The sequence below is a fragment of the Pseudorasbora parva genome, chromosome 15 (genome assembly GCF_024679245.1).
Source record: "Pseudorasbora parva isolate DD20220531a chromosome 15, ASM2467924v1, whole genome shotgun sequence".
Classification (NCBI taxonomy): Eukaryota; Metazoa; Chordata; class Actinopteri; order Cypriniformes; family Gobionidae; genus Pseudorasbora; species Pseudorasbora parva.
Window position 1 is genome coordinate 1,444,510 of NC_090186.1, and position 13,559 is coordinate 1,458,068.

Consider the following 13,559-nt stretch of genomic DNA (forward strand, 5'->3'; position numbering starts at 1 on the left):
TTCCTCGAGTCCATCGCACTGATTCCCTTACGGAAATTAACCATGGTTTCATTACAGTAAAAGTGTAGTAACCGTGTTTTTTTGGCTTATTTATTACCATTTATATAACCACAGCTTTACCACAAATACCATGGTTAAACTATAATCAAGTTTTTGTGGTTTTATTTGCAGTAAAACCATGGCTCATGTTCGTAAGGGTTGTTACTCTGCTAGAAACTGTAGGCTTGAAAATAATTAAAGATATTTGAAAATGAACAAAGACATTTGTCACTTTTCTTTGTTGAGTTTCCCGCCACTCGTCTGTCTCTATAGTTACCGTCATTATTAGTTCATATGTGTCTGCTGTGTGTCATCTATTACTACTTAAGTTCTTCCCTTTGTCTGGTTACTGTTATGTTATGTCTCAAACAGGGACATTTACAGTAGTTTATATTGTTCAGACTGATCAGCGAGTCCACGAATGGCTTGGGTTTGCAGAGCATTCACAGCTTATATGGACCGCACGCCACTGGAGTATTAATTATATTTATTTCAATTTCCCCATTTAGAAACAAGGTTGTTGAAAGTTTTACAGATATTGTTTGTGTATTAAATCTACATATGTGTCTCAAGCTACTCAACAGACAGCTCAAGCTTTTGTAAAATCTGTCATATATACAGGTCCTTCTCAAAAAATTAGATCATTATTTTCCATAATGTAATGATAAAAATTTCATATATTTTAGATTCATTGCACATCAACTGAAATATTTCAGTTCTTTTATTGTTTTAATACTGATGATTTTGGCATACAGCCCATGAAAACCCAAAATTCCTACCTCAAAAAATTAGCAAGACTAATTTTTATTTGTTTATCACCGTTGCAGGCCTTCACTTGATGCCACAGTCCCTCGCTTGATGCTCCAGGGCTTTGCTTGCCACTGCAGTGTTCCTCCTATTTAATGTGCCGCTACAGTGCTCCTCCTATTTAATGCTGCCACTGCAGTGTTCCTCCTATTTAATGTGCCGCTACAGTGCTCCTCCTATTTAATGCAGTGTTCCTCCTATTTAATGTGCCGCTACAGTGCTCCTCCTATTTAATGCAGTGTTCCTCCTATTTAATGTGCCGCTACAGTGCTCCTCCTATTTAATGCAGTGTTCCTCCTATTTAATGTGCCGCTACAGTGCTCCTCCTATTTAATGCTGCCACTGCAGTGTTCCTCCTATTTAATGTGCCGCTACAGTGCTCCTCCTATTTAATGCTGCCACTACAGTGCTCCTCCTATTTAATGCTGCCACTGCAGTGTTCCTCCTATTTAATGTGCCGCTACAGTGCTCCTCCTATTTAATGCTGCCACTACAGTGCTCCTCCTATTTAATGCTGCCACTGCAGTGTTCCTCCTATTTAATGTGCCGCTACAGTGCTCCTCCTATTTAATGTGCCGCTACAGTGCTCCTCCTATTTAATGCTGCCACTACAGTGCTCCTCCTATTTAATGCTGCCACTGCAGTGTTCCTCCTATTTAATGTGCCGCTACAGTGCTCCTCCTATTTAATGCTGCCACTACAGTGCTCCTCCTATTTAATGCTGCCACTGCAGTGTTCCTCCTATTTAATGTGCCGCTACAGTGCTCCTCCTATTTAATGCTGCCACTGCAGTGTTCCTCCTATTTAATGTGCCGCTACAGTGCTCCTCCTATTTAATGCTGCCACTACAGTGCTCCTCCTATTTAATGCTGCCACTGCAGTGTTCCTCCTATTTAATGTGCCGCTACAGTGCTCCTCCTATTTAATGCTGCCACTGCAGTGTTCCTCCTATTTAATGTGCCGCTACAGTGCTCCTCCTATTTAATGCTGCCACTGCAGTGTTCCTCCTATTTAATGTGCCGCTACAGTGCTCCTCCTATTTAATGCTGCCACTGCAGTGCTCCTCCTATTTAATGTGCCGCTACAGTGCTCCTCCTATTTAATGCTGCCACTACAGTGCTCCTCCTATTTAATGCTGCCACTGCAGTGTTCCTCCTATTTAATGTGCCGCTACAGTGCTCCTCCTATTTAATGCTGCCACTGCAGTGTTCCTCCTATTTAATGTGCCGCTACAGTGCTCCTCCTATTTAATGCTGCCACTGCAGTGTTCCTCCTATTTAATGTGCCGCTACAGTGCTCCTCCTATTTAATGCTGCCACTACAGTGCTCCTCCTATTTAATGCTGCCACTGCAGTGTTCCTCCTATTTAATGCTGCCACTGCAGTGTTCCTCCTATTTAATGCTGCCACTACAGTGCTCCTCCTATTTAATGCTGCCACTACAGTGCTCCTCCTATTTAATGCTGCCACTGCAGTGTTCCTCCTATTTAATGTGCCGCTACAGTGCTCCTCCTATTTAATGCTGCCACTGCAGTGTTCCTCCTATTTAATGTGCCGCTACAGTGCTCCTCCTATTTAATGCTGCCACTACAGTGCTCCTCCTATTTAATGCTGCCACTGCAGTGTTCCTCCTATTTAATGTGCCGCTACAGTGCTCCTCCTATTTAATGCTGCCACTACAGTGCTCCTCCTATTTAATGCTGCCACTGCAGTGTTCCTCCTATTTAATGTGCCGCTACAGTGCTCCTCCTATTTAATGCTGCCACTGCAGTGTTCCTCCTATTTAATGTGCCGCTACAGTGCTCCTCCTATTTAATGCTGCCAGTACAGTGCTCCTCCTATTTGATGCTGCCACTGCAGTGCTTCACTATTTTGTGACTGCCGATGCCATGCTTTGCTTGAGACTGCCGCTGTAGTGCCCCACCATTTTGAGACTGCCGCTGCAGTGCCCCGCCAGTTTGATACTGCTGCTGCAGTGTTTTGCCCAATGCTGCTGCATTGCCCCGCCATTTTGAGACTGCTGCTGGATTACTCCGCCAATTTGAGACTGCTGCTGCAGTGCCCCGCCATTTTGAGACTGCTGCTGCAGTACCCCGCCATTTTGAAACTGCCGCTGCAGTACCCCGCCATTTCGAGACTGCCGCTGCAGTGCCCTGCCATTCGAGAATGCTGCTGCAGTGCTTTGCTTGATGCTGCTGCAGTGCCCCAACAGTATGAGAATGTTGCTGCAGTGCCCCGACAGTATGAGAATGTTGCTGCAGTGCCCCGACAGTATGAGAATGCTGCTGCAGTGCCCCGACAGTATGAGAATGCTGCTGCAGTGCCCCGACAGTATGAGAATGCTGCTGCAGTGCCCCGACAGTATGAGAATGCTGCTGCAGTGCCCCGACAGTATGAGAATGCTGCTGCAGTGCCCCAACAGTATGAGAATGTTGCTGCAGTGCCCCGACAGTATGAGAATGTTGCTGCAGTGCCCCGACAGTATGAGAATGCTGCTGCAGTGCCCCGACAGTATGAGAATGCTGCTGCAGTGCCCCGACAGTATGAGAATGCTGCTGCAGTGCCCTGCTCAATGCCAGACTGCTGCAACACCTCCCCTGTTTCATAAACTGCCATGGTAGTTATCTACCTCAATGCTGCTGCAGTGCCATCTTCCATTCAGTCTATTTTCCAATTTTTGGGGGGGTCTTCTGGAATAATTATGCAGACTCCTCAAGAAATCATGAGCTGTTCAAAGTCCCACACTTCTTGCCTTCTGTCTATTTCTGCATTATGTTTTTGGGGAGCAATCGGAGCTTGGGTAGAATATCCTCTCTGAGCCCCTCTATAGCAGACAGCAAGCCAAATCTGTTTCACTAACCACTTTCACTAAGATTATATGGGCACACAAACTCGTGAAACCTCATAAACCTCTCTCTCTCTCTCTCTCTCTCTCTCTCTCTCTCTCTCTCTCTCTCTCTCTCTCTCTCTCTCTCTCCCAGAGGAAGTGGGCGTCTCCGTCACATTCAGCACTTCATGTTCAACATGTAACGAGGAAAGAAACACTCAAAGCTCATCTGAACACACATCGAGAGCTTCAGAAGAACTGAATCTACAGACAACAGAGAAGATCATTTAATGAGAGAGAAGAATGAAGATCATCTGGACTTTCACTCTGCTGATGATTCCTGGTGAGAATCTGAACTCAGAAGAACCAGAACAGAGATTAAATAATGAACACAAGTCTTTATCCATAACTAATATGGTGAAATTACCTTTGAAATGAATCTCCCTTCAGTGTGTATTAGTGTTGTGTTAAGATGCTGGTTTGTTGTAGGTGTCGTGAGCTCCATGAGAGTGACTGGATATTCAGGAGGCGGAGTCATAATCTCATGCAAATATGATAAAAAACATACAGAGAATGAAAAGTATTTTTGTAAAGGACCATGGCCATACTGCACAGACCAAATCAAGACTAATGAGAAAAATAAATGGGTTACGAAGGATAGATTCTCTCTGTTTGACGACAGAAGTTCAGCCGTCTTCAGAGTGACCATCAGAGATCTGAGTGAAGAGGATTCTGGGACGTACTATTGTGGATCTGAAAACTTTGGACTGGATTCCTTCACTGAAGTGAATCTGGAGGTTATAACCGGTGAGTAACTGAGACTCAACATCACGATACTCAACACTGACTGGAATTACTGCCGTTCACACGTCTAACTCATAACTCACGCCATCAATAACCTTTTTATCTCCTGATGGAAGATTTACACTCATCATCTGGACTTGAGCTCATAAATGTTGTAGCAAAGTGACAGATAAATGTGTTTATATTGAGAACAAAATGACAAATGATCAGTGTTTGTGTTTAACAGATCAACCAATCAGGACCGTGAGAGGATATTCAGGAGGAAACGTCATCATAAACTTCAAATATGAGAAGAAACACAAGGACCATGTGAAAGTCTGTAAATCTGGAGCAGATCGGTGTGTTCCTGTAATAAACACTAACAGAGGCTCAGAATGGAAACATGACAGACGATTCTCCGTTCATGAGGACAGATCTGCAGGACTCTTACGTGTGTTTATCAGAGAGCTGAATGAGGACGACTCTGGAGAATATACGATTATAGTCAAAGTTTCTGAAGACTACAGTTTCTTCTCTAAGTTTAAGCTGAACATTGAGAAGGGTGAGCCGCTCTCAGTCATTATGTGGTGAATCCATGAATATATCTGCTCATTCTAACATTACTGCGCTTTATTTGGGTCTGAAACAGATGATTGTGTGAAGAGCATCAGTCTATCAGCGGCTGCAGGAGGATCTGTGAACATCAGCTGCAAATACCCACAATCCCACAGCAGTGATGTGAAGTTTCTCTGCTGGAGATCTGGAGCTGATCTCTGTGCTGAAGAGACGTCTGTGAATGAGAGCAGAAGATGGAGGAGTGAGGGAAAGATCCAGCTGTATGATGACAGAGAAGAACGACTCCTGACGGGAAGCATCAGTCATGTGACTGAACAACATTCAGAATACTGGTGTGGAGTTCAGTCTGATGGAGGACACAAGAGCTTCATCACACGAGTCCTGATCAACCTTACAGGTACGGATGGTTTTCTCACTGATATTAATCATAAGGTAGTCTAACATCTCTTCAGCAGATCACTGTATGTTATTGATCATCATGCTTGAAGCTGATTCTATAAGCAGGTTTAACCACAGGGTTATTTTTAAGTGGGTGTGCTCAGCTAGATGCAGTTTCTAGCACTGGTGTGAGTCCTTTTACCTCACTTAGTACAGTTTACTGCAGTTTAAGGGTGCTCGTCCAGTAACTCTGCTGTACTCTATTATTCAGTGTGAAACCACAGGCATAACAGAAAATCAAACAAACAGTTTCTGTGTATCAGCAACTTGAATTCTGGGCAGTGAAAGTCATCAGTAACATGTGTCTTCACCATTAGCAAATGATGTCAAGTTCTGAGTGTGAAAAAAATCCTAATTTAGATTTTTTTTTCATATACAAAATTTTCAGAGACATCCTCCTCACCATCAGGGCCGGACATGTCACACCCATCCAGGCCATCCCATTCTACCACAACAGATTCTGGAATCACGGAGAACCAAGTTTTTTGTACGGTCGTCACATAAAAAGTGTTCAGGTCCTTAGGCTGAGGAGTGCAAAATAACTAAAGGTTCTCTCTTGAACTGCACCTTCACTTCCCTTTTCATTCTCTTTACTTCCCCTGATATCTCTCTCTTGACTCTCTCCCATGTGTGTGTGTGTGTGTGTGTGTGTGTGTGTGTGTGTTTGATAGTTTTCTTGTACCTGTCACTTCTTCTCTAGCAGGTCTACTGTTAGGAACAGAACTGTCTCACGTTGTTGCAAAAAAAAAAAAAAATTGTTTGCACAGATTAAAAATTTATTTGAGGTAAATTCAAAGTATCACAATGTCAATGTGCTGTTGTTTTATCTTAACATGTCCTTAATATCCAATATTTAACAACTATTTCATGAAAATACACTCCTGAACAAAATCTTAAGACCAGGGGATTCATTGCAAGTTTTACACATTTCGCACTTGTGGATCAGAACCGAGTTGTGAGTGCTGCTTCAAAATGCCAAAAGAAGAAACAGGAGCAAGAAACAAAAAATACAGAGTAGGTGATTTATTGAAAACTGCATTTAAACTGAAACAGGCCGTTCATCAGCTGATCAAAAGTTTAAGACCATAGTCTAGATAGGCAGCCGCATATGCCGCATGGGGCCGCAGAATCTTATCCATGAGGCGCTGAAAAGTAGTGGGTGCCCCGAACAAGCCAAATGGGAGGGTGACAAATTGGTGTAATCCAAACGGCATTGTGAAAGCCGTCTTTTCCCTGGACAATGGAGACAAGGGGATCTGCCAATAGCCCTTTGTTAAGTCCAATGTGGAATAAAAACAAGCCGTGCCTAGCCGATCTATCAACTCGTCAACCCGTGGCATTGGATACGCGTCGAATTTCGACACAGCATCCACCTTGCGATAATGAGCCGTCCGTTTTCGGAACTAAAACTATCGGGCTTGCCCAGTTGCTGTTGGATTCCTCTTTTACTCCCATGTATAACATAGCGCTCAATTTGTCCTGAACTATCGTATCAGGTAAGCGATACGACCAGCTGCGAACTACCACGCCCAGCTCGGTCTCGATATGGTGCTGAATTAGGTTAGTACGGCCCGGTAGAGGCGAGAAAACGTCGGCGAACTCCGCCTGTAACTTCGTTAAATCAGTGAGTTGGGACAGCGAGAGGTGATCTCCCCCGGGGGCCAGAGCGAGGGATTGCATTTTGATGTTCGCCTCTGGGCCCGAGAACATCCTCCCCCCCAACCACCGACACCAACATCACTGATTCAGCCTCATTCCATTTTTTAGGAGATTGAGGTGATAGATCTGATGGGCCCCGCTTCTATCGGACTGTATTACCTCATAAGCGAGATCCCCGACTTGTCGTGCGACCTCAAACGGTCCCTGCCACTTAGCTATCAATTTAGAGCTAGACGTTGGGAGTAATACGAGCACTTTCTCTCCCAGTGCAAATTTGCGCAGCCTAGTTCCCCTGTTATCTGGCGGTCCTGGGCTTGTAACAAATTTTCCTGTGATAGCCGCCCACTAGTGTGGAGTTTTGTTCTCAAGTCCAGCACATATTGAATTTCATTTTTGCCTTGAGATGGCCCCTCCTCCCAAGTTTCTCGCAGGACATCCAGCACCCCTCGTGGCCGGCGTCCATAGAGGAGCTTGAAGGGGGAAAACCCTGTGGGGGCTTGTGGGACCTCTCGCACAGCGAATAACAGGGGTTCTAGCCACCTATCCCAATTTTTGGCATCTTCCTGTATGAACTTCCGGATCATGGATTTAAGGGTGCGATTAAACCGTTCGACCAGGCCGTCTGTTTGTGGGTGATAGACGCTGGTCTACGCTGGAGCGTCTTGGGTCACTCGATACAACCGCTCTTTTAGAATGGCAAAATATGGATAGGAGAGCGGGAGGGCAGGTCGGAGAGACTGGCCATCGATGGTACGGACCTGTTGAAACGCATGTTTTAATGTCTCATCCTGGGACTGCTCCAGAGGAAAGTCATCCCGGTCCGAGAGAATTAGTCTCTAGATCACGGTCGGTTCCTCTGAGGCAGAAGCCCGAGGTCCTGGCTCAGTCTCCCCCAGCTGCACTCGTGCCAACTCCTTCCATGCCCTATCTCCCCAAGAGGCATCCACACATAACGACCCCAATAAAACTGTAAATGCGGGCCAATTCATCCCCAAAATTATTGGATGCCGGAGGTGAGGATTAACCGCCACCTCAACGCTATGTTTTTTTCCCCGAAACTGAATGGTGATTGGGACAACCGGATACTCCACCACATCCCCGTGCACACACCGCACCTTAACCACGCGGCTTGTATCCAATGCCCCAGGTTGAATCAGGCTTTGATGGATTGAGGTCTGGTTACATCCTGAATCCACCAAGGCCGGATAAGTACCCCCCTCGATACTCACAGGTATTTGGTACTCGCCCGCCTGACCGGGGTGACCAGGGGGACGTCCGGGATCTGGATCATCGTCCCCACTTCCATCCCCGGGCACCTGTCGACAAAATGGTCCGGGTCCCCGCAACGCCAACAGGCCAGCCCAGACCTACCCGCCGCTCCAGTGGCAGGGAGTGAGCTGGAGACTTGGCGCGGAGAGAGCGGAGAGACGGAAGCACTGTCTCCCCCGCCTGCCATGGGCCCTGCCCCCCTAGGCAGAGCCCTCGAGGTCCCTTGGCCTCGGCTCCGGGGAGGTCCTGGTGGCCGAGATCTAGGAAGAGGGACAGAGTGAGAGAGAGAAGGGGAGGGAAGAGAGAGAGAGTTAGAGGTTGATGTTTCGCCGACCCCTGGGCACGCCACCATGTGGTCCTCCGCCAGATCGATGGCCGAGTTCAGCTACGTGGGTAGTGGCACTGGACCCATTCGGCCGTCCTCTTGGGCAGCCGAGCGATGAACTGTTCCAGTACCACAAGATCGATCACTTTATCCACATCACTTCCCTCAGCCAGAAGCCATTTGTGGCAGGAGTCCCGGAGCTGTTGGGCCAACGCGAAGGGTCGGCCCGTGGCGCCCCAGTCCAGAGACCGGAAGTGTTGGGGGTGTTGTTTGGGTGACCGGCCGACCCGCTGAATAATGGCCCACTTCAGATCATCGAAGACGAGGAGGTTTGCGACCGGAAGCTGGTGTGGGGCCATCTGGGCTTCGCCGGAGAGCAACGGGATAAGGCGCACCGGCCACTGCTCGCGGGGCCACCCGCAGGCCTCCGCAGACTTCTGGAAAAGCTCCAGGAACACTTCCGGGTCGTCTTGGGGGTCCCATCCTATGCAGAGGTAAGTTCATGGGCGCGGCGGACTGCCCGGTGGCCTTGGCGCAAACCTCCGTACCGATCCAGCTCCGGAACCTCTCGCAGTCCACCTGCTGGGCCTGCACGATGGCCTGGAACCGGTGCTCCTGGTCCGTCCTGAGGTCCATCAGGGCTTGGTGTTGTTCGCGGTGCAGGACCGCGAGGGAGGTGATGATGTCTGCAAATGGCGTCGAGGACGGTGGTGTTTGCATGGCGGCAGTGGTGGTCCTACTTCCTCCCGGGTTTCGGCACCAGTGTAATAGTTCTTAGATGGGAAGGAAGAGGACACAGGGGTCGGTTGGACTGCTGACGTATTTATTCTCTTTAACTGAAAGGTATATAACATATGCACCACGGTGCAACTCTCAAACTCAATGCTTCGTCGTAAACACTTCTGGGTAACTGGCATCCAGGAGCTCTGGGGGCACGTCAGCAGTCCGTCTCTCTCTCGCTTTCTTCCATCCCTCCAGGTGTTTTATACTCTCCCCGCGCCACTTACTGGAACGAGAAACAGGTGTTGGTAGTTTGCGTCCAACCCACTCACTTACCGCTCTTCTCCCGCCTCTCTCTCCCACTGCAGACCTCGCTGAACCACGCACCCTCTGCCACAATGATGATGACAATATTAATTATTACTATACTAAGTTTTGATTAAAAATACTTTATATGAATGTGTTTGAATGTATTTTCGTCCGCCGGGATGATAGAAATTATGACGTCATTACGTAACTACGTAAAAGAACCGGTGATCCAATTTTTTAACCGGTTCATTGAAACGAACTGTCCGAAGAACCGTTTCGCGAAAAAACAAAACAAAAAAAAAAAATGTTTTTTTCGCGGAAAACTTCTCATCCGGGAGAATAAGAGTTGTGCTTGAAGGAATCTACAGACAGCAATACGGCACAGTCATCCTGGCATAATGTTGCCATTTTTATTAAAATTAAAATTAAATAAAAAATACACTGCTGTGGACATTGATTAGCCTATGTCATTAATGTGTATATATGACATTAATATATAACTGCCCCAACATCAAATGTTTAAAAAAGGTTGGACACTTCTGGGTTAGTGGATTTCAGCAGCAAAACCTAGAAAGTCATGAGTGCACAATAATTTTATAAAGTAGAGTCATCAGACAAATGGAGAAATTGAATAAAAAGTTAAACAATGACGTTAGGAGGTTTCTATTGGAAAGTCAATGTGAATGCTCTAATTGTGAAATATTCAATTTGCAAGAGAAGTTTGAATTTCTTGAAACATAGAATAATTCGAAGTTTGAAAGTTTTTATTTTAGATGTGAGTGTTGTTTCTTGTTTTCTTGTTTAGAAGTGTTAATGAGCTAAACATGTTTGACTGTTTGCTGATTTCTAACCGTGAAATCTTTGAGAAGGGGAAGTTCTTGTCAGCTATAATAAGAGTTGTGTGGTTTTGACGGGGCTTTAAGACTTCACGTGTCTGATGCAAAGACAAAATAAATGTGTGTGTGCTTGCTGCAAAAGTTGTGTTAGCCTTGGATGAATATGAAGATTGCTTGAGTCCAAGGCGAGTATCTTACCTTATGAGGAATGACTTTATGATGATGAGTCATAACTTCTGAAGGCCGCGCCCCAGAATATGTCCAAGTATAAAAAGCTTACATTGTTCTTCAGGGTCGCGCTTCGGCTGAAGACTTACACGTCGTTTTGTTATTTTTGCCTTTTTGAATTATTGTCTTTGTATTTTTCTGAAACTTTTTAAGTAAAACTGGAAAACCATTCTGTGGTTATTCGCACAAACGTTTCAATTAAGTCTCAGAGTGATTATTTGTTCTCCTGGAAATATCGTTATTAGTTGTGGTTTAGATATTTATATTATAACCTGCCCAGTGCTCTCAGATTGAGCTGGTTCAAGGACACCGCTGGAGAAGTGACGCCTGACATCTTTAACCTGCAGGTGAGAACAAGTTATGGTTGTTAGAGGTTATGGAGATGTTTTAGGATGTTGAAGCATTATATAAAATACAACATTATATATCCTATAAAACAAAAAGATTTATTTTAAATGTACATTTTTTAATCAGACAGCAACAGATGTTAGATAGGACTGAACAATATTGGCTGCTAATAATATTTTATTGCAAAAAAGTATAATAATATGACCCATGTGCAGAATGATGTGCTTGAAGCAATATGGAGTCACAGCTATGCCACGCTCCGCATTGAAAACATAGACCGTAAAAAACTATGGATGACGGATCACTGCCTTCCACTAAAGAAACAGGTGCAGTGGAGGTACAACACATAACCTTACCTTTAAAGGTACACAATTGGTCCTTATATTGGTCCAGTTATACCATTGGTTTCCTCTACTTAGAGCAAGTTTGGGCCTAGAGAGTCGCTGTTCTGCAGAGTTTGGCTCCAACCCTGAAAGACATCTAGGAGCTCTTATTGAGAATGAACAGAGGTTTAGATGTTGATGTTTTATTGAAATGTTTGGTCACCATTATGGGGATCAGTGTTTCCTTTAGTAGTGCTGTTTGACTCTTGGCTTTTTATGAGAGTTTTTTTTTTTTTTAGTGTTAACTAAACACATAATCTGTTCAAACCAAAAGAAGCCATAAACAAAAATTATCATGAAGAAATGTTTGATTTTAAACACTGACTAAAAATGTTAATAAATAATGTTAACCAATAATACTTTCTTGCCATTGATCAGACATTTTGAACTTTTATTTTTAATACATTCTAGGCGAAAAATAGTTTAGACGCACACAGATATCAAGAATCAGCGTATGAATCTCAACAATGGAGACATACTTAATCCTGCAATGCATGCTGGGAGCCATGAGCTCTCTCGGACCGAACTTGCTTACCCATCACTTAGAGGTACAAAAAGTGCAGAAGTGCATCGACAGCTGTCCATACACTTAAATATTGCTTATTTTCTAGAGAGAACAGTTTGGGTTCAGGGTATATGTGACGGTAAGTTAACCTTGCTTTCTGGAATACACCCCAGGCCTGGACTTTACGGTGTGTTTTGTTTATGTTTTATGATGTGTGTGTGGCAGTCGTCCGTGAGGGGCTGCCCGCGTTACTTTGTTTATTTATTTGATTAAAGTCTTTTAAATGTTCGCCGGTTCCTGCCTCCTTCCGTACCTTATACAAATGTTGTTACACAAACAAACAGCATCAGGTGTGTGTGTGTGTGTGTGTGTGTGTGTGTGTGTGTGTGTGTGTGTGTGTGTGTGTGTGTGTGTGTGTGTGTGTGTGTGTGTGTGTGTGTGTGTTTGTGGCCCGCAGTGCAGCTCCACCGGAAGCCAAATTCATTCCTCATGTCCTTCCAAACCCATCAGACCTTCGCCTCATAAAGTCAAATTATCATGTCATGTTAAAAGTAGATCTCTCTCTCTCTCTCTCTCTCTCTCTCTCTCTCTCTCTCTCTCTCTCTCTCTCTCAGAAAGTTTCAGAAATTAAGGACAAGTATCGATTCATTGTTTTGGTTGTTGAAAGAACCAGTGCTGTACGGGACACGATTGAACGTTGAAAACTTCAGTGGGTCTTTTCTGGCACAGCGTTTTATCTCAGCAGAAACCGTTACTTTGAAACATGTCTTGGATTTAACAGGGCCAAACTTGTCTAACGCTGAAAAACTGGCCTCTCACATAGGAGTCTGTTCTGTCAGGACTGTGAGCCGCTTGCTGGCTAACTGGAAAAGTGAATTTGTATCGACTGAACTCTCCTTGTGTAATGACTATTGCAATGGATATTGTCAACCCAACAGTGGTGATATCTTCCCTTCATTAATTCTTACTCCTGATTTTAAAGACTGTACTGGACCTTTGCTAGAGTTAAACGGAACTCTTACAAACAACATGGCCACAATGTCAAGTAAATCCATGTATATGTCTTTTGTTAAGATTTTAAACAAAGATAAACTGAATGGTTGAGTGGATACTCCCTGGAGAGCTCTATATAAATTACCATTGACTAAAAAAGTTTGCACTGTTAGAACAAATGTTTTTAATGTTTGATGTTGTGTTTGCTAAAGAGATGTTCATTTTTGGTTATAGATACAGTCAGAAATACAGACAGGGATGCCAGCTTTTTAATTCTGTTTTGGGCCAAGCAAAAATGGCCATATATATTAGTAGGAGAAATAAGGTAGATGGGTCTCTTGATTGCGATGCAAGCATGTTGTTTATCAGAATGTTGAAAGCCAGATTGATTTTAATTTTTTTATGTCCACAAATAATGTTGAGGAATTCATTTTCATCTGGTGTTACAAAGATGTGTTGTGTTCTGTTGTTGACAATATGTTGTGCTTTGGAGATGTTTTGATCTAAATATCACA

The 13,559-nt window shown here is 44.6% G+C and overlaps 1 protein-coding gene across 1 annotated transcript; it reads left to right on the forward strand.

Annotated features, from left to right (window-relative positions):
• Nucleotides 1-3,837: 3,837 nt before the first annotated feature.
• Nucleotides 3,838-6,082, forward strand: LOC137040885 (polymeric immunoglobulin receptor-like). The gene is made up of 5 exons (XM_067416647.1): nt 3,838-4,015; nt 4,162-4,479; nt 4,703-5,017; nt 5,105-5,428; nt 5,858-6,082. The coding sequence occupies exons 1-5, from the start codon at nt 3,976-3,978 to the stop codon at nt 5,971-5,973; spliced, it is 1,113 nt and encodes a 370-aa protein (XP_067272748.1). The 5' UTR covers nt 3,838-3,975; the 3' UTR covers nt 5,974-6,082.
• The last annotated feature ends 7,477 nt before the right edge of the window (nt 6,083-13,559 follow it).

Coding starts and splice junctions, on each gene's coding strand:
- LOC137040885 (XM_067416647.1), top strand. CDS start 3,976: ATGAAGATCATCTGGACTTTCACTCTGCTGATGATTCCTG. Junction 4,016..4,161: donor CACTCTGCTGATGATTCCTG/GTGAGAATCTGA, acceptor GGTTTGTTGTAG/GTGTCGTGAGCTCCATGAGA. Junction 4,480..4,702: donor GAATCTGGAGGTTATAACCG/GTGAGTAACTGA, acceptor TGTGTTTAACAG/ATCAACCAATCAGGACCGTG.